At 36.9% G+C, this 21590-nt stretch overlaps 1 protein-coding gene across 14 annotated transcripts in view; it reads right to left on the minus strand.

Moving 5' to 3' along the window:
* KCNIP4 (potassium voltage-gated channel interacting protein 4) overlaps window positions 1–21590 on the minus strand; it is a 375533-nt gene that overhangs the window by 1116 nt on the left and 352827 nt on the right. For all 14 annotated transcript variants that reach the window (XM_072334033.1, XM_072334037.1, XM_072334032.1 and 11 more), the window contains 5 exons: window positions 15468–15537; window positions 10742–10812; window positions 4766–4873; window positions 3942–4046; window positions 3567–3629 (listed from right to left, as the gene is read on the minus strand). In XM_072334033.1, coding sequence (XP_072190134.1) covers window positions 3567–3629; window positions 3942–4046; window positions 4766–4873; window positions 10742–10812; window positions 15468–15537 — 417 coding nt within the window. The remainder of the gene's footprint in view (window positions 1–3566; window positions 3630–3941; window positions 4047–4765; window positions 4874–10741; window positions 10813–15467; window positions 15538–21590) is intronic.

Consider the following 21590-nt stretch of genomic DNA (forward strand, 5'->3'; position numbering starts at 1 on the left):
ATCAGTTCAGTAACACATGACTAGTTAGTTAGAAATTAAAGTTATTCACAGTTTAGTCGAGTGGCTAATATATTTCATGGAAAACAACTTTGAGCAGTTTTCTCAAATTAAGATGTTAGTAATTTATGTTATATGTTCCTCAAAATGCTGCTATATGAAGTAATGCCCAACTTAGGCCACTTTCCACCACACCGAGCAGGCAAAGGACAGAGAAGAAAGAACTGGATCAAGAGGAAACAATTTTGTTGTCCTTACTTTTTCCACGAGCAAATATAGGTCCTTATACCTGGTGACCAGACAAGACCATACTCAATGAAGACTGAACACTCTGTAGTTCCTTAAGTAACTTCTTCATGTTTACCTGGTGAAAGGATAGGCCATCCTTTGCACAGGGACTATGAATTCAGAGTCCTGAACTTGATGCATTCCCTAGGCCATAGAGTGCTTCCGCAATTATATTTGTGCCAAACGAGTACTCAGCACAAAGAGAGGATTTTAAAAGAGACAATTAAGTATGTCTTTAAAAACACAGAGGCCCTTGAAGCTACCAAAAAGAAAATAAGTAAATAAATAAATAAATCACAGGAATTGAAAGTAAAGCTTCTGTAAATATGCCCTGCTGTGTTACTTCTTGCTTTTAAAGCATCCCATGCTGATCTTAATTATCATGTAACAGCAGTAAAAGTGATGCACTTCTAAGGCCCACTAACATGGCTTCCAAATCAAAATAGAGGAGCAGCAGCAGTTCTCAGAGGCTGGCAAGTCTCGCCTAAGAGATCATTCAACATAAATTTTCCTTCAGTTTTTCCTGGTAGAATAGTCTTCAAGTACTCTATAGGATTCACACTGGAAGAGATCTTAGCTTTAGAGTTTGGTTGAGGGTGTTTGCAGTGCTTGTTTCTTTGCACTGTTTTGACTCTCATCTTGCAGCTTGGAATAGAGTGTAGGGAATGGTGAACATTTCCTGTATGCCTCTACTATCATATACACCAGATGAAGCTCTGGCTGCCATATTCATCAGTGGGCATTCCCATTCCAAGGTTTGAAGTAGAATCATTTGTTATGCAAAAACAGCAGGGAAAGGTTTTAAGTAGACTTGCTCTAATATCAGCTTGTATACCAAGGGATGGCTTGCAGATGAGGAAACAAAGATAGACATCAAAATCAAGGGAACTTGCAGGCATGCTATGACCCTGTCCTGATTCAGCAACAAAAGATTCTGGGAAGCAAAAGATAATAGTAGAACTAGCAGTATCCTATGCAGGATAGCTAAAGGTGCAGACTGGTTTCCTCAGCATGAAAAATTGAACAAAATGAGTATTTTGCAGCTTGGAAAAGAGATACTGAAAGAAGGGTGATAATGATGATATATGCTGTTTTTCCTTAGCACAAAAGCATACAGAAGGACTATAAAAAAAAGACTATGGGATGGCAGGATCAAAACAGATGAGTTTACTATAGAAAGGATTACAGAATTATTTAGTTCTGTTTTAGGCATTGTTATATACTCATGAGAGATAAGACCTCTCACTCTGGAGTGATGCAAATCACTGCATGCTGAGACAGGAAATTGAACATCATCTTTCTAGATCAGTCTCACACCTACTAATTTATTAACAAAACATTTTCTTACAGTGTGTTTTAAAAGGAAGAAGCCACTCCTTCTCCCAAAGGACTACACTCCTTCAAGAGAAGCTTAATCCTGAAAAAATTGAAGCCACATTAACAGAGCACAGCTGCTGAAGGAATTTTCTTGAAGGACTCAGGTTGAATTCCAAACCCAAATCTCATTTCTGAAACTAAATCCTGACACAAATATGAATTAAATGCTTTGCAGCTCAGAGCTGTTAAGAAAGGTCTTAGGAAGTCTAAAGACAGTAAATGTGGACAGCAACATATCTTTTGTATGTCATCATTTGGATTCCACATCAAGCAGAGAAGCAAGATGTCCTGTTCTCTAAAATGAGAGAATGGTGTCATGTTGTGAGAGAGATGCACTATAAATCATTTATTTTGAATATTCAGAAGAGTTAAGTAAGAAATCTACTAACAGAAGTGATAAAATGAATTGCTTTGGCAAAGGAGAGTGGGCAACTCTTTACCAAAGGTGCTGATTTTTGTTTGTAAATGAAGCAATCCATCCATTACTATAATCACTATATTCAGTTAAGTCTTTCATGTAGCTTCTAGAACTCTGTAGACCTCAGCTGGGAAATGAACCTCATCCCTGTTTCAGATGATCAGTGTTTGCAGAGCAAGTACCTGTCAGTCATATTGAGTAAGACTGACAAGTTAGAACCACCATCAATATGATACGACACTGCTGACAGATAGGACACAACCCAGTACCCATTGTTAAGGATACACAGGACAACCAAAATTAGAATTGCTTTTTTCATATGCTAAAGTTGGTGGATTAAAGTTAATCAAAAGACTCAGTAAGTGACCACTAAGTGGTTGTGACCTCTCTGTATTTAGCTACTTTTAAATCACCAGAGCAATCCCAAGGATGCATAAAACAACAGACAAATTCTAGCATATCTGTGCTTTTTCCAGTTCTGCTTTCTGTATTCCAAATCACTATACATTTATCACTCACTAACTGTGTTGTTCTTTCCTGTCTCTCATCTACTGTTCACTTCTTGCTGTTGAAATACAGTACACACAAGAAGCAATACACACAGCCCACACTGCTGATTTCTTGACAGCTGCACGCTAATCAGCCAGCCTGGGAAGGCTGACATAGCACCTGAACAACTACAATTCCTTATATGTTTCCCTTCAACAAATAGCAGTGGCTTTGTCTTATCAGTTTGCATAGTGTAATCAAGCCCACCTTATAATGAAGTGTAATGCAACATTTTGCAGTACACAACAACATAACCTCTCATCACAACAATAGTTGGTATCATTTAATTCTCTTTTTCTTGCATTTTTCACTGGTATTTCCTTAAAATTCTGAAAATGCACCTTTCCTCACATTGGCTCCAGGTGTAAAAGCAAGTCAGTTCCCAGGGGCAGAGGAGTGAAAACAGGCTGTAGTTCTTTCTGCCTATTTACTTTCAATCCTGGCTCAAAATGCAGGGAGCTGCTTTCTGCCGTTGAAGGAAATTAAGGGCCACCTAGACAATGAAAACACTTGCAACTGCTAATCACAGTCTCTTCTTTCTGGCTTGCCAAAAAACAACAACAGTCAAAAACAAACAAAAACAAACAAACAAACAACAAAAAAATCCGTGCCTGCTGTTAACTCCTGCCATTCAACGATTTGCAAGCTGCTTCCATTCTCCATAAAACTTACTGCTTGGGGGGAGCATTCCTATATGTGATAATTTTTCAAGTCATATATTGCTGTGACCGTGTGCCAGTTTTAACAGGAGTGCTACCCAGCGTTGTCAGGAGATATAAATATTTAGCTGAATGCAAAAAAAACGTTTTGCTGTTAAGTACAAATAAATGCTGTTCTGTTCACTGTCACTTCAAAAAAAAGGAAAAAAAAAAAAAAATCAGTGTATGACAGCAGTAGGCAGCTGATACAGATTCAACACTTGTCTCTGGGTACTTACCTTCTGGCAGCTCTCAATGAATTCATCTATGGTAACTACTCCATCTTTGTTTTTGTCCATTTTCTGATCAGAAAGAACAAAAAATTATGATTACATTCCTAAGATCTACTTAAAAAGTCATTTTTAATATTCATTTCACTTACATGCTGTAACAACTAGGCCAAAATGCTATAATGATGTAGGCAGCAATACACTAGCTTGAGGAGCTTGTTGAAAAGGTGAGATGTGAGTAGATTTGAGAGACAAGTGCCCTGGGATGAACCATAGAGAAGAATAACAAAATGGATAGAATACGCGAAACTATTACAACCATGACAATGTTTCTACAGATGCAAATGGAGTAGTCTTTTTGGATTCCTTTGTTACTTGACCCACCTGGAAAAATGTTTCCACGTGTTGTCTAGGTGTGTCCTCCTTGAGAACAGGATAAGTGCATTTCCCCATCATATCATATATTGCTTTCATGATATCAAGCATTTCCTGATGAGAAAAAAATGCAGAATTCAGGGTGCATTATATATTGTGCTTTGATTCAGAAAACAATTAATTTCACAGCATTTTAAAGAAAAAAAAAAAAAATACACTGTTATTTAGTGATTGAACGGCTATAAAAATGTACTGGATATTCCTAGGAATTCCAGCATGTTGGTTTGGCTTTCATTACTTGTTCAGTACATGCAGATGAATCATTCTGATTTTAAATACTTTAAGTGATTCAGAATATGTGCACATTCACTGTGGGAGAGAGTCTCCTAAAATCTGGTGCATAAGTAAACAGAAGAATTCTATAGCAGCAGGTTGACAAACAAGACTTTCATACAATTGAGTTCTCATGAGAAAGATGAAATACCTACGACACAAACTTGCATGCTTGCAAAGAGTGTTCCATTTTTATCAAAAGCTTTTGATTTTGTTACTAGCAGGAGTTACACATACTGTAAGAATAGCTATAGATGCAAGTCATCTGCTACACTCTATACATGTTTCTGTACATGCATAAGCTTGTGATAATTTTTTCTATTCTGATGTATGTCATAAAACAAGGGGGAAAATTAGCACATTTCATTTCATAATATGTTATACATTATTTCTTGACAGATCTGATTTGATAGTGGTTCTTCTGATCCCATTCTTCTTTCAAAGCAAGACTTCTGCATATGAACTTCAGTTTCAGTATTAGTATGAATAGTAGACCTTACCTCTTTAGTTATGTATCCATCCTTATTGATATCATACAAATTAAAAGCCCAGTTCAGTTTCTCCTGCACTGTCCCTCGGAGTAAAATTGAGAGACCCATAACAAAATCCTAAATGGACAAACAGTCTTGGTAAGTTTGAAATGGAGCAGTATTTCACAAACACTCAGAAATGCAGACCAATGCATCAGAATCACAGAAATCTCGAGAGGTGTGTTGTTAATAGACCTGACTGTAAGTGTTAAGGATTGCTGGTTATTTAAAAAATTAAAAGTCTAGGCATTGTATACTCCACTAGTAATTAACAAGTAAATTGAGTAATTTTCTATCAAATAAGCCACTGTTTCTGTTAGCGGATTCATCCTCTGAAACATCTCATGTAAGAAGTCTTTGTGAACTAATTCCAAGTAAAAGCAAACCCCCATGGTGTATTGATTCAGAACAAAGCTTAAGCAGGAGTTACATTAATCTGAGCACAGGAGACCAATTTTGGAATAGCTACCCACTGACAAATATTACAATCTTCTTATATGTATACCTCATTGGAAGCAGAATACATAGTTCTCAAAACTCATAGTTGGATCTTGAGCATTCAGCATTAAAAATTAAATGTGTGTTACCTCAATACTTAAGTCTTTCATTGGAAATCCAATAGGGAATGGTAATGATTTTGTATCCATGTGCCATCTCAGTGGTCTTGTTATGTACCAATACTCTACTGCTTTAGATCTACTCCACAGAAGTAAAAAATAAGACTGTTAAAGCTATATACATGTAGCCTTTGGCTATGGATAACTGACAACTGGACATTAGTCAGGATTATTTGCACTATGCTCTTGATCAGCAGACAAGCAATTCTGAAAACTGATATATTTATGTAACACCAGGGCTAGAACGAGATTTTTCCTTCACAGTTGTAATGCTATAATGCAATGGAAAGTACAGTGATAATAGCAGACTGGCACAATCCTAGGCTACAGGAAATGAAAACAAGCCCAAATGCAGCAGCCATAGATACAGAAACAAAGGAACAAAAACTGCTTAACTTTGGAAGGTCTCAGGTGGGCAGTGATCTCCAGAGAGACAGATACCCACACCTTCACTGCCAACCCTTAAGTGAGATCTAGGAAGGAGTGGCTCCACCCCTACTGGTCACTCATGCATGCACCTGAGCTCCCCTGGGTTGGGCCTGCCTGCCTTCCCACCAGGTGCTCAATCACTGCTGAGGCCGTGACAGCATTTCCAATACAACAGTTAATATTCTTTCAATAACACAAACCTTCTTTATGTTGCATGAACATCATCCAGGCTAAAGTAGATAGCAATTAGTCTGCACTATCACCTGTCTTCTATATTTCTTAGCTTATTTTCTTATTTTTTAAAACAGTGGCTTTTTTTCCCCCTAAACTTTCCCTCCACTTATTTCTATTTGATATACCCATAGATCTGTAAAATAGTCCCTATAATGTGTCAAGAACAATAATTCAATACTTTATATTTAAATGTGCATTTTTACATTTTTAAAGACATAGACAAATTCTTTAGAGTAACACTAAAGCAGAGACTACAATAGCTGAATGATTCTGTATTGCCTTTGGCAAAGTGTGCATTTCCTTAAAACAGGGAAAATGGAATAGAATGCATGAAGGTTAAGCATAAATTACAAAGGTCTGATGTACCATACAGTCAAATAAGTGCACATAGTGGTGTAAAGCAAACAAAAACATCACAGCCTTAGATGCTCTGGTAAGCAGAGCTCTTGACGATTCCAGTAGTATGCTCTGGGTTTTCTTAGTCTGTCATAAATTTCTGTGTTACTGGTACGTGTGCCCTTTGGGGTAAATTAATACGAGTCTTGAAAAGAGTTTTGCTCAGCTTATCTTGTCTACATCTCAATGACTAATTGAGGGTCATAGGGTCAAATCTCCAAACAGCTCTTTAGCAGTGTGCTACTAAGTAATAAAACGTCCAAGAAATTCAGAACAGATTTGATCACATTACAGCATTAACAATTAACCTTTTTATTTCAGTGCTATTTCTTTGTATTTTTCTGCACTATTTTACTTCCTTCCTGATGCCATGTTTCTTGAATTCTTCTGCAGTAGAAGTATTATGTTTCACAACTCTTGACACCAGAACATTTGCATTTATTCTGATGCTTATGATGGTGAGGCACTGGAAGAGGCTGCCCAGAGAAATAATGGATGTCCCATTCCTGGAGGTTGGATGGGGCCCTGGGCAGCCATGTGGGGATCCCCTGCCTTCAGCAAGGAGGTTGGAACTAGATTGTCTTTAAGCCAACTCAAGCCATTTGATGATTCTTAAATAATATCTACTTTCCCTTTCCTGACTGTTTCTCTTTCTTCATTTCTTTGAGGCACCCACTCATACGCTAGCTGCCTTCCTGACAACTCAAAACCTTAGAGGTGTATGCTCTAAGCTTTCCAAGAATGGGTCGCCTCCTTCCCTACTGCATCAGTGCACTTGGGGATTGAACACAGATCAATCCAGGCACACTGCCTTTCTCTGAGTGCTCTGTGCTCCAGTTCAAGAACTATAAAAAGGACTTATCATAAAAGGAGCTGAACAAGGACCAGTTAGGTTAGGATATCTTTTCAACATATTTAATTTCATACAATTTAAGAATATAACAATAAAACCTTATAGCAATGGAAAATAAGATTCAGTGGTCATAGACATAATCCACACATTTTGGGCTAGATCTTCAAACAGAGAAAGGCCTTGGATGGTGGAAGGCATGGTACATGCCAGGAGTCATGTAGCTATGATAGGTGTTAAGCAAGTGATGGAATACCGAAGGCTAAAATGGAGCAACAGTATTTAGGGCAGCAAATAAGCTCAGATGGAATCATCCATAGAAGCACACCAAGTGTGAGTTCTTCAATATCTGCCCTTACTCCTTTTCACAGCTCCTTATTTCCAACCCTCTAGCTTCCTATTGAGCCTCTCAGTACCTGTGAAGATTCTGATTAAAGGCGTCAAACAGGGGACATTAGTCACAGACATAGTGGGGCACAGATGCAGTAAAGACAGCAAAGTTCACCAATGAACTGCAGAAGCTGCTATTGAGAGGAACTGCATTTATGTGTAGCTGCTTTACACTGTCTGGTATCAGAACTCTTGTGAGATTCCCACTGCCATGAGAAAAAATGGTTTATTTCATATATGGTATTAGCAAGGCTTTCATGTCTTTAATGAAGAATCACACTTGAAGTCATTCATAAAGGTCAGTAAATTCCAAGTTGCTGTCTTGGAGACAATGCCAGTTCATTACTGTTGTAATTAATTAAATACAAAAGTTGTGTTTGATCTTAAGACATAACAGAAGACAAATCAAGATAGGTTAATTCTGAACTCTCCAATAGACATGAGTTAGCAAGCTAGTTAATTGATGCAAAATTCTGAGGGAACGGTTGAGGAATGAAGTAATCAGGAACTCACCAACAACTTTACAACAGACATGCATAATTGCAGGAGCAACAGATACGGATTACCTAAATTGTTGGATATCTCCATTGCATTTGGCACAGCTTTTGTACTTTAAGGCACTGAGAGTTAGTGGGATTACTGTGTGACTTTTCCTTTTATCACGATCACCTTTAGAGCTTTAATCTTCATCTACAGTAAACTCAGGGCACTGATTTGAATGTTTACTTGCATATTGCTTACATTAAAGCAAAACTACTTTGCATAACTAATGAAAAAACTACTCTAAATTGATGCACTTACAGTATAAGGAAGAAAGTTTCAAGCAGCTGGTTCCATGAGTTTGTTTTTATACTATGTAAAATTCTTCAGCTGAAGAGTCTAACTTTTCAGAATGGTACAGATTTAGGGATGTGCCAAACTTCACATACATAGCAATCTCACTAAGGAGCATTGTTCAATGAAGATGTGTTTTTAATCAGTACAAGTTCTGCTGAAGTCCAGTACTTTGTTGGTGATTAAAAATGTGATGAACAAAGATCAAAAAGCTAGACCAAATTCTCCTCCTTCTTTCCTGCAATTCTAGCTACCACAGTGTCATTAGAAAAAAAGGAAAGTGCAACATACAAAAAAATATCCTACACGTTATATTTGTAGTTTTTCTAATACCATTTCAAACTTTCCTGTCCATTTCACACAGAAGAGAGTCAGAGAGCTTTGTTTCTTCACCAGACCATTGCCCTAAATTGCATTTAGTCCCACACTGTGATGTAAAAAGAAGCCTGGAATGAATCATTATTTATTCTCCAATTTTTTAAATCACACCACTGTTCCTTTACTCTTTGTGCCAGTGGGTTTTGTGTGTCTTTTTTGTTTATGTGTTATTTGGGTGTGGTTTATTTTTGGTGAATAGGAATTAACTAGTGTGTGGGTTGGTATGGAAAAGATATGGTTGCGTCTAAGATAAAAGGGATCAAGAAAAAAAAGATAATGTGATTCTTCCCATTTCACAAAACTCACAATTCACAGCTACAGTCATGTGGTTAGAAAAAAACAAAACATTTTTAACATTAGAGGGATGCTTTTAGAGTGGTCATTGTACTGTTTGTAAGTATGAAGCTGCTACATGGCACGACAGCACTGAAGCAGGGTCTTTTGACAGCAATAGAATTATGCTGGGCTTACAATTAGTGCAAATGAGATCAAAGTCTGGGTCACGTTATTTGAGTTGATACTGTACCACAGTACACTGGAAAATGTCTGTACTGGCAATGATAAAAAATGCTGCTTCTTTTATTTTCCTATTTTCTTTTATTCCAAAGCCTCTTTTGTACACAGACCTGCACTTTGAGATATTCAAATCCATTAAAAAAAGGCTTTACATCTACCTCATTTCTTAGGGTTTTCTCTTTGAGATACAAATGTGAACAAATAGTCCAGGAAGGTTACAAAAGCTTCTTTTGTTCTCATTTTCCCTAATGAAAACAGCAGAAATGTTTCTTAAATATTGATGCTAAAAATACTTCCCAGCATTGCTGCTGCTGTTACTGTTACCAGGATTCCTTGTAGAATTAGCCTGCATACAGAAGATGTGAATAAAAGCTCCGTTTCTGCTTCCTGATTTACATGGAGCCCATCGATTTCAGCTGCCTGGGAGAACACAGATGGGTTTTGTGATTTTAAATAAATGCAAATAATCCCCCACAAAATGCTCTGGTTATATTCCAGCTGAGGTTTAGATTTGAGATCACAGTGCATCTGCTTGGCAAAGATTCTCCATATTACATCAATAATAAAACAATAAAAACTTTTAAAAAAGATTTTCCTTTAAATATTAAAAACATGTGTAGGACATTTAAACAAATTTACAGCAGTTAAATTTAATTCCAGACCAACCTCAGTTTGTAGGGATGCCATCTGTCCATTGAAAAACAAGCAAAACCTTTAATTCTATAGCATAAAGTAAGGGCTCCTTTCCAGCACAACATACTTTCATTTAACTGCTGCAGGGAGTTGCCTTTTTTGTCATGGTTTTGTGTGACATCGGCCTTTGTAGTTGGTGATATCAACCTCAACAGGGAAAGACAGAATTTTTTAAAACAGATTGGGCAGACAAATGGAGGAAGAATTTGTTTTAAACATTTGTGCTTTTATATACTTTATATGGTTGTAGAACCTCCTCCTGGAAAATAGAGTGTTTAAGTAACTCCCTTTTGTCTGAATCATCCTCTTTAGTTGGATGAGAGTGCTTCTCATCTTGAAAGTAGGAGGAAAGATAAGGATTCTGTTACACAACTATTGAATAAGTTGACTTACCTTTTAATGGGTAAATTTACAAAAAATGTTTGTAATGGTTTGAGTTACATTTCTAGAATATAAGATTGTAAAATAATAATGACTTTGTTACCATGTCTGAAAAACTTGAGGTTTTTTATGTGATCCATAAAGTAAAACCAATCAAATTCAGCTTCACTGCAAAGGACATTAAAACATTAAAGAAAATGTAGAGAAAGATATAGCAGTATCACTCACCTCAAAACTTACAGATCCATTGTGATCAGTGTCAAATGCATTAAACAGAAAATGTGCATAAGTTGTGGAATCTACAATTTAAAAGAGCAAAAATGTGTCACAGTAAGCACATCTTTTTCATTTAATTTCATTCAGTGAAAATAATTATAGGAAGCTGTAATTTGACACCAACTAGAATTAAAATTTCAAATTACTTTAAACGTTTTAGGGGAGACAGGATGAAGGGGGTAAATTAGTAGTGTAAATGTATGTGCAACTGCACTTGAAAGGAAATTCTGAAAATATGGGCTAGAATATCTTTGCTCATTTTCATTACCATTGCTGCATGGAAACGATTAATCACTGAGACCTGAACAAGTTAAGAAGTCATGTTATTGTACTCTGAAACAGTGTGCATCAACGGGAATGCTACTTTATCAGTTAAATGACCATGATGGGAGATCTTTCTCGTGTGCTAAAGAAAAATGCGTTCATTTGTCACTTTAAGTGACGGAAGCAGGCACTGCCATCTGTGCACTTGGCGTATGCCTTTTAATCTGGCAACAGGCACATTGCCTTAGTTGAAGATGAGCGGGTCAGAAGCTGCTGCTGCTGTGGGTCTCTGCACAACAAACTGGCACAGGGACATGCAGCAGCTGAGATTTCAGAGTCACATCAGCAGCGTCTGCCACCCATTTGGCTGTTGGGTACTTGTCAGCAGCCACAGGTGAAAGACCCATAGCTGGATTGCTGTTCAATTTCCATTTTACAGCAACTAGGTGCTTAAAAGCCATGAACACAAATGGCTGTGACTAACTGAAGTGGTCTATAATATTCTGAAAGATGACAAAATGAGTGATGCCTTCACTAATTGTTTACTTTTCAAGCCTTTTTGACTGCTTACCAACTCATTTTGGAAACACTACACAGTATCCAGCACATGGTTTGGTAAAGATGCATCTTTCCATTTCCACCAGATTCCTTCCAAGAGACACAAACTGGTCCAGGCGTAATATATTTTGAACAGAAACTCAAAACTATTCTTCACAGATTGAGACCAAAGATTGGCCATCAGTGTAATGGTTTAAGCATGACTTAGCCAGTGAAATTCCACTTTAACTGAAAAATGTAAACTTTTTAACTAAAGTTTATGTTTAGAATTTTAATTCTCATGTTTTCTAAGGTCTTCTGAGACATCTGTTGTACAACAATACAGTATGCAAGTCATCTTCAGAAAACAAAACAAAACAAAACAAAACACCACATTATAGAGGCATAAATACTGTACATTGAATTTTAAATACCTTCCCATTCTCTTGGCACTCAATTCTTGAAAGCATGCAAAATACTGCTAATCATTCTGTGTATATTTACATTTTGTTTGTGCATGTAATTTTAGTCTAAATTTTTTTCATCAAAAGCACTGCAGGATGAGGTACTCTGGTGTTTTAATTACAGCTACTTAATGTGATCCCCATATGTATCTTGAACGTTAATCACTTTAGACAAAAGCTTTACTTCTTAAGTCAGATGTGTTTTCATTTCAGGGATCTGATCTAAGTAGGAGCTCAAATTGATATTTTGACAGGTTGTGGCAGGAACAGATATTAAATCAGAATTCTTTTGAAACACATTGTTAAAACATTTTGAATATCAGACCAAAAAATGAAAGTCGTTATATATCCAAAAGTAAGCCTTAGAAAACCATGAACATGTTCTGTTCTCTTCTTAACTGAGGAGCACAATAATTGCTCAGTGTGTGGATTCCTATTTGTGACCTTCTTGGCTGAAGAACAAATCCTAGTGGTTTTTTTTTTTTGTTTTTGTTTTTTTTTTTTTTTCTGAGAGAACCTGTTATGTGTATGCAGGGAAGCTGCATTCACCAGTATAGCACTGGCTTTCTCATTTTCTAGAATGTTACTTTTCTACCTTTTTGGCATGGAAAATTCTTCAGAAAGCTACTCATGCCTTTTGAAATACATTCTTTTTATCCCTATTCTGTATCATCTCCTTTGATATTCTTGTAGATCCTATGTCCCTAGTCCTGGGTATTCCTTGACAAAACTTGATGAAGTTGCTGGATGACATTGGCAGATCACAATTTGGCAACTGCTTGATCACTCTAGGGCTTAAAGCATTACTCAACATCATTTCTTTTGCTCAGATGATACGTACAGTTTTAATTATAAGTTCTGTTGCGTTGGTTTTTTGATTATGTGAACCTTTGTGGCACACATCTACATGTATGATGGTTTAACCTGGGGACATATGAATACGTTGCCCTTGGTGTTGTGATTTCAAACATTTTTCTTTTGTTATCACATACAAAAGCAGTATTTTAAGTTCAGCTGACACTCAGAGGACTTGGCTGCACACAGCATGTTGGCAATACACTCACAGGTGAAACATCCAAACTGGCTGCTTAACTAGATGCTTCAATATGGTGACCTCACCCTGCAGTTAACACACTATCAGTGGTTCTTGGAAGAGATCTTGTCTAATGTGAGAAACAAAGAACAGACCTTGGTTTTCAAACCTCTCAAGAAACTGCAAAGGTCAGCACAGGCACCTACAAAACATCTCAAAACCTACAGAAAATGCTACAAGTCTCACCACATGCACAAAACCTACAGGATTACTGCTCTGAGCTGCTACTCTTGTGAGGACAATCAGCTCTTCTACTGTTTCCTCTAATTATTTTCCCTGAAATTTTGAGGAAAATTGCATAATGCTTTCACATTATTTGAACTCTGGTTTTCATAGGGACTCTTTTTACTGTGTTTTTCCAAAGTTAAATAATGAGAAAGAAAAAGCATATTTTCATTCCAAATAGTACAGAACCATCGTCAGCTCTGAATACTGTTGCCACTGCTGCCGACATGCCACAGGATTTGCAGTGCTCACTGCAGGATGAAGGCCAGGCAGGCTCATGCTGCATGGGCTCCTCTTGATCTGCCTGCAGCTTTGTCTTTGTTTTACCCAGTGCAACTGTGACAGCCATTTCTCTGATCAGCCAGTTTCTGAGGCTGACTGGTATCATTTTTGCAGTGCAACTCTAGAAAAACAGTTATTCTAGGCTGCAATGCTGGCATGTGTAGAATGGGAGGGGACAGGGCAGTCTGGAACTGGAGAACTTACAGCCATAATGGACTCTCTTGAAGACAGGTGAAGAAAAACAGATGTGGAACTGGACAAAAGTGGCATTAGGGGGTAGCAAGAAACAAAGAAATAGTAGAAGACACCATATATATAATAGATTTACATGCAACATAGAGCTGAAAACCAGCTGTGAAAGGCACACAATTGATCCCAAGTGAATCCTAGAACAAAGACTGGAAAAGCACCAACAAAAGCATATTCCTTGTGGAAGAATTCTGCATGCTGATTCCTCACTTCCTCCCACAAATGATGCCACTCCTCTGAAGGCCCAGAGAAGCAGTGGACAGGTGAGCATAAGGCAAGTAAATGAGGTAGAAACTAAGTGTCTATGTAGCAATTTTAACTGCATTAACATTCTTACTATTTCTTTGTAACAATTAGCTCTGGACTAACAAAGGCTATACTTTTGAGACTGTACTTATTCTAACAATAAATCTTATCTCTGCTTGTATAAAAGTTGTTTTTTCTTTTTGCCCATGAACTATTCTAAGTATAACAATAAGATTTTTTTTTAATTTTTTTTTATTCTCATAATTTTAAGTGCAGAAAAGGAATCATAAACCACATACAGAGAAGTTGTTTTCACCAGTCAGAGTGGTTGGAAAATGAACTATCTGAAACTGTAATTATTAGCTTGGCTTAAAAGCTTAGATGCAGAAATAATCAGTAAGAGGGTCAACTCTTCTAGCCTCTTGTTCTTCCCTACTGATTGTGCCTATTTGCTGAGGATTTCAGTGATGGTAATCCACACTGAATGCTGCTCTTTACCTTGTAGGTTTTTATTTAAAATGAAACTAAGTGGGAATGCATTTGTTCCTACCAATTAAGTTGAGGGTTGTTTTTTTATTATTATTATTATTTTCTTCACATTCATGAAAAGAAAGAGCTATGGAGAGCTCTGAACAGTCCCATGGTAGCGTGCAAATCTCAAGAGTTGTGGGAAAAGATGAAGAGGCAGGACTGAAGAGCTGTAGGAAAATAGGGAGGACTGAATGGTAAAGGTAAGCAGAAGAAAAGAGGGGAAACTATACAAACTAAAAGATAATCTGAGTTTCAAAGCAAAAGAAAAAGTTAAATGTTTTGTGTTGCCTTTATTGTACTGAAAGATAATTTAGAAAAAGAAATTAATGAAGGCCTTGGAAGCCACTGAAATGAAATTAAGCATAGCAGAAAAAGCTTTTGTTTATGTAAAGAAACTCCATGAAAGTCAAGGAAGTTCTCCCATTGATACTAGATTTTAATTTGACCCACAAGTTTAGTGCCTCCTACAGATTTCAATCCCACTGTGAAAGGTTTTTTAGAGTAAAAGAGAATGGAAAAGACTGCCCAGGAAGTTTGAAAGGAAACAACCTACTTCAAAGATACCCAAATACAGGTGGTAACTTCATAACAGGATGCAGACTTGATATAGATGTTGCATTTCATTCAGCAGCTTATACTTTTAAATGTGTCCAATAAGTCCCCCACGAGTTTAGACAGAGTCTGAGACAACAGTCTCTTAATTTGAATAGGGTCTTTTGTCAGACTTAGAAGTGAACAAACATACCACTATGCATTGTTGTACCAATGAGGGCTGCCAAGTACTCACCTCCCTGTGGAAAGAACTGAGAGTAAATCTCTTTGAAGGTCTCTTCATTGACAACACCACTGGGACATTCCTGAAAAAAGTTAGAGACAATAAATAAATAATGTGGAATCTGTTTCAGGTGAGCCCTGTGTTAAAAGACCACATAGAACATGTGTGATCCTAAGAGTTTAACACACTGTGAGAGCCTGATTTCACTCTAACAATCCTGATGCATTAAAAGTGCATCACTTTGAAATGCCTTCCTAAAGAGTTCCCACCGGACAACTTTTTATTTTTCTTTCTGTGCCATTTCTTCTCAACTTCAGCATATAGAACTGAGGGACAGCATAAGCAGCAGCCACTGTGCTGCAGTGCAAGGTGTCAATGTCACCGCTGGTCATGGGCAAGCAACAACTGTGTGGCAGACAAACCAAGCATGAAGATAAACTGCATTTGCAGTTCAGTATCACGATCAGAATATGCAGTCATAGTGTACCTGATGAGTTATAGTTAATGTATTCAAAAAACTCCACCTCAGAAGGTCTTTCTCAAGGCTTGCAGATCCTTCTGCCTCTTTACATCTTGTTTATAAACTGAAATATGTAGGGAAGAACGAGCAGAATGTGTCACAGCAGGGTGTAGTCAGAGAAAACAAAGGGAAACAAAGGGGAAGAAAAGGGGATTAGAGCAGTGACTTTATAAAAATGACTTATGTAAAGAGGTAGGAAAAACAAGGAATACAATATCAATTACTAAGTCATGCAGTAAAAATCAAAGGCAAGACTGTGGAGTCAAGTCCCAAACTTTCCAGACTGAGCAGATGATTTCAGACAATGCACATACATAATTTCCTTTTGTCTTAATTCCTTCTTCAATAAAGTGGGTGAAAAAAAAAAAAAAAAAAAAAAAAAAAAAAAAAAAAAAAAAAAAAAAAAAGCCTTCCAAGTTCTGTGAGAAAAATGTCTGGAAACAAAGGAAGGGAAGAAAAGTCAAATAGTTAAGGTTCAAATGTATATATTTGTCCATTGCTATGCTATTCATACTCATATGTGATCCTATTCTGGAGCACTGGGGAAAGGAAATAGCTTCATATGAAGATAAAGAGCAGCATAACACTGTTTGCCAGTGTAATAACAACTTTTCATATGACAAATGACATTTCTGTTAGAACAACAAGATATTCGTAGCTTTGACAGCTTATGTGAAGAAACAAATAGTGTCATTTCACTAATTAAGAAATGATGCACTGCCTGAAAAACCCTTGTCAGATCTGTAGACGTTGGATTATTTTGACTGATATCACCCTCAACCAAAATTTTGATTTATGGCACTTGCCCTCAGCCAAAATCAGACCTCAAGTTCCTGATAAGTAGGAGCATGCAAACACATCATAAGAAACAATTCTGTTTGATCAGAACAATAGATGAAGGGCAGGCATGGAGACATTGTAAGTACAAAACTATTTGTGTAAGGCCACAGAGGCTGTCACTGATGGAAGCAAAATGAATGTGCAGATAATGAACAGCTTCTTGAATTTATCTAGGTTGGACTGCTTACATTTTCCATCCACAGAATGTAATTCATTTAAAACCTGAAATGTTGGACAATTACCCTTAGAAAAAACAGTTGGTTTCAAACATTTATTTTTTAGCTTGCAGGTTTCTTCTGAGACTCTACAAGTCTTCAAACAGCTTTTCTTTGTGCAATTTGAATCTAAATGCATATCCCATGAACATCATGCACCTCCAATAACATTCTTTTCCCAACTCATAAATCTGGCATTATTGCATTTGTCAAGATATTTCTCCACTTCTGTAAAAGGCATTTAAGATTGTGATTGTTAAGTATTTCCCACGGCTTTAGATCAAGTTATTGCTGACTTCTACCATTGTACCAACTGTAATTTAAAAAAAAATAAAAATTAAAAAAAAAAAAAAAGTGTCTAATATTTCACTTAACTCTTAGGAAGCAATATAATTAAATAGTTCAAAAGAAAAATGTTGGACATTCAGACCAGACACTTTTTTTTATATATAATTTATTTTGTTACAGAAAATTTGTTTGATGGTCCTTCAAAATTCCACTAAATTACATTATGTTTTCATTCAGGAGCATAAATTTATCTTGAGCTGTTATTCCTGAGTCCGGTCCTCTCTCCTTTACAGAGAAAATAAGATAAACTGACAGAAAAAAGAGATAGAGAATAATAAACATCATTCTGCCTTTTGATGGTCTCTCCTGCTTGCTGTTTTACTGCTGGGAAATTACACCTCCAGCACATGGTCTTATGAACTACTCCAAAACCTGTAAATTATTGACAAGCTTCATGCTGTCTAAGCTGTCTTTTTATTAAAAAAAGTATTTCTAAGAATATTGCACTGGGCAGATTTATCTCTACCACTTAATCAACACCCATTTTAGACAAAAGACAAAAAAAAGAAGAAACAGTGAAGTGTAGAAAAGGGAACAAAGCAGAAAAAAAAAAAAAAAACAAAAAAAAAAAACAAAAAAAAAAACCACAAAGCTCATAAATTTGCTTGAATAATAAACATTTTGTAATGCTGGACTAAGCTGTATTATGAACTTTGGCAGTTTTAAATATATTTTACTCATAGGCTTCTGCAAGTCAACTTTCCCATCCAATTGTGTTCTGCTTAATTTCAAATATATGTTTGTGTCTATCAACTTAATTGCTTTGACCAACAATATTATTTTCTCTTTCTGCATAGACTTCTGTTCCAACTGGAACCTTATAAGTACCATGAATGCATAATGTAATGAAAATCATACACATAATTCTGAAGTATCCTTTAACATTAATTCTATCAAAACACCCACAGCTCTAGTCCACAGTGGCTTTTCATAGCCTGGTCCAGTTCTTAATTTTTCATTCAAATATAACAGGAGCTTGACAAAATCAGCATGAGAACACAAAAAAATTGCCTTCATAATCTAGGCCAAATTAATAGTGAAATCCAGGACAACATTCACCTCATGAAGTTCAACCAGAATTGCAATGCTCTGCATCTGGAAAGAAATTGTCCCTTGCAACAGAACAAGCTGTGAAGAGGTTGCCAGAATGGCAGCACTGCCAAAAAGGCAGAACCCCAAAAAGGGGTGACAGCGGATGTCAAGTTTATGAGTCAACAAAGCATTCTTACTTTGCAAATAAACCACCTCTCAAGCCATGGTCAGCTACTTTCTCTCCCTGCTTGCTAGAGTACAGAGCAGAGGATGTGGAGAACATGGGGAGGACTTGGCAGCAGGGGTGGAAGGCACGTGGTCAGTGAGGAGAGTTGAAGAGCTTGGGCTTGTTTCATTTAGCTCCATGCTAAGGGATGAGCCAGCAGCAGCCTGCCTGAAGAGCAGTAATAGCCAAGCCCTTGGTTGGGGCAGACAATTTAACAAAATTCAGTGGCTGCAGCCTGAGTTTTGTAAACTAACACTGGAAAGATGGGAAAAACAGCTCTACACTTCTTGTTACACTGAATACTGATATGTATGAGATAACCCCTAAATTTAGGGACAATTTGTGCTTCTGATTAGCTTTGAAAAGCTGTTACATTGTGCATATGGGGCAGATCTTTTCTATGCACTCCTTGCTTCCAAAGCTGCATCTCTGCAAATTCATTGTCTGCAGTTTTTAGTACTGTATAAATTATTGGGAACAAGCCTACTGACACTTAGTTCGTAAATTGTTCTTGTCTTGTTCCTTCTGTGAAATAAAATGCATTCCAAAAGTAGCACATAAAAGGAACAAAGGTACAAACCATGCCTCTAAGGACAAGATAGGGACTTTGGTGAGAGATGTCTAACATGGTCTCATTATGCCTTAGAAGGAGAAAAACAGATAATCTCTCTCTGGAAGGGTCCTGTCACATCCTGACATGCAGGCTGACACATTGCCATTAACAGTACAAGCATACTAAATGCTTTTGCTAAAATGGATGTGTATGATGTCAGCTGTTGTTCTTCAGCAGCTGAGCCAAATAGGTATCTGTAGCACAGATATAAGCCTTATAAATCTTAACAATTGCTATGTCAAAACGTAACTCTGAATCTCTGAAACTCCACAGCTTCTACATGTTTTGCCAACTCACGTAAGATAATAGTGTTCTGCTGCTCTGGAGCTATGGGTCCTTATGGAAAAAAATGATGAAATCCCAGTAGCCAGGAAAGTGAATGGTGACAAAAGCACTAAGGTGGGCGTGGGAGGATGAAAATAATAGAAAAAGTAATTTCAAACAAGCAGTGACACGTTTAAAAAATGGTTTTGAGTTTGTTGAAAAAACTAATGGGATTCTAATTGCGGTAGTGATTAGGCTGATGGATCGTTAAAACTGCATATATCCCATGTTTAGATGGGGCAATTGTCTGAGCAGGGGAGGTAGAGTTAGAGTGCTTGAGGTTGTAGTTGTAGAATAAACATAAAAACTACAAGTGACAAAAAGCAACAATGGCATCACGATGATAATTTCCTTGTCAAGGTTCCCAAGTGTTTAATTTTTTTTCCTACTGCTGCAAATCCACAACAGCTTGTCTCAAATGGCTCCTTGGAGTGCCTGCTGATCATTGTAACATCACGGTTTATCTCCAAAATCGGATGACCAAAGGTGTTTGTTTGTTTTTCTCCCCGTGCACCAGCTCCTCCAGAGCTGTCCCTGCTCACTTCTGTTTATCTTTTATATGCATTTTGCTCCTGGCTGTATGCTGAATTCTGTTAGCTTGGGCAGACCCACTAAGGAGGGTATTATATTTAATAAAAGTATATAACTCAATATGTAGTACATTAATTTATATTCCATATATCACTACTGATTTTACTTGGGAATATCTTCAGTATTAAAAATACATTTGCTACTACCCATCAGGCTAAGTTCATGTTTTGACCACTGCCAGAACTGGATGCTGTGAATAACTTTGTAACTTATTGTATTCTAAATAAAACACAACAGGTAATTTTGTAACTCATTTCTCTATGCTAAAAAATAAATCTAACTCAACCTTGATGTATTTATCAGGAATGCATTTCAGTGTCGACTTATTCTGAAGTGAGAAATAGCATGATTAGCATGGCGTCCTGAAAGCATTCTTAGAATATAGGGTATTTTTTTAATATTGTTTTGTATTTATGCATTGATTTATTTATTTTCCCAGTAAAAAGGCAGAAGGGGCTGGGTGGCACTTCTGATATTCAGATCTCATCATTTGGTAACACAGGAGAAATACCAAGAAGAGGAAGCAAAACTACAGCAGCTAAAAAAAAGTGACATAAACTTGGGAGTTCAAAGCAGATGATACAAACAAAATGCAGTTTGGGGTGAAAAAAGGGCTTGATTTCACAGTCTGAATTGTAGCTCAAAAGATACACATAAAAGAGATTCTATGCACCAGCTTGTGAAGCAACCTTAAGAAAGTAATTTGGAGAAGCTTTTACTCTTAATATTTGAAATGTGGCTGACCAAAACACTGGAAATTAAGGCAGGGAAAATTAATCTGGGAAAAGTTAGATAGTACAACAAAACTTTTCTTCTCATTAATACAGCTTTAAATTTTTGCACATTTATGCTCCTTTTTTTTTTTTTTTTTTTTTTTTTTCCTTTTTTTTTTTTTTTTTCCCCTTCAAAAAGGGGCACCAACAGAAAAAAATTTGGAGACAGGGGAGCAGATGTTTTCATGGCACACTTAGACATCACTGAGAAGGCAATGAATTCAAGGAGACTGAGCTATAAGTATTGTCCGTTAGGTGTTAGTAAAATTTCAAGGGGTTATTTCTTCAGTGGATTAAAAGGAAAAGAATCCTGTCTCTCTAATCTGTTATAGACGGTCATTTCTCTGAAAATGCCTCTTTGAACAGAATCTTCTGAACCATTGCTTTGTATTTGGGTTCCTCTTTTTAAAATTGGATGAATGGCATTTAATTTCCTTTGTATTGATTTATCATTCAATACTTCCACATCAAATGGGCACTTTGAGGAAGTTTTCAGGAAATCAACGCATGTATGAGATAATTGCAGTGACTGCAGAAGAGACACCTACTTTGGTTCTTTGATCAGGCAATTATATTCTTCCCCTGCTTCTGTGTTCCTCTTGAGCTTTGCTATCTCTTGCTATAAAAGCCAGTTTGTCAAAGGTCTGGGAGTG

The sequence above is a fragment of the Excalfactoria chinensis genome, chromosome 4 (assembly GCF_039878825.1).
Source record: "Excalfactoria chinensis isolate bCotChi1 chromosome 4, bCotChi1.hap2, whole genome shotgun sequence".
Taxonomy (NCBI): Eukaryota; Metazoa; Chordata; class Aves; order Galliformes; family Phasianidae; genus Excalfactoria; species Excalfactoria chinensis.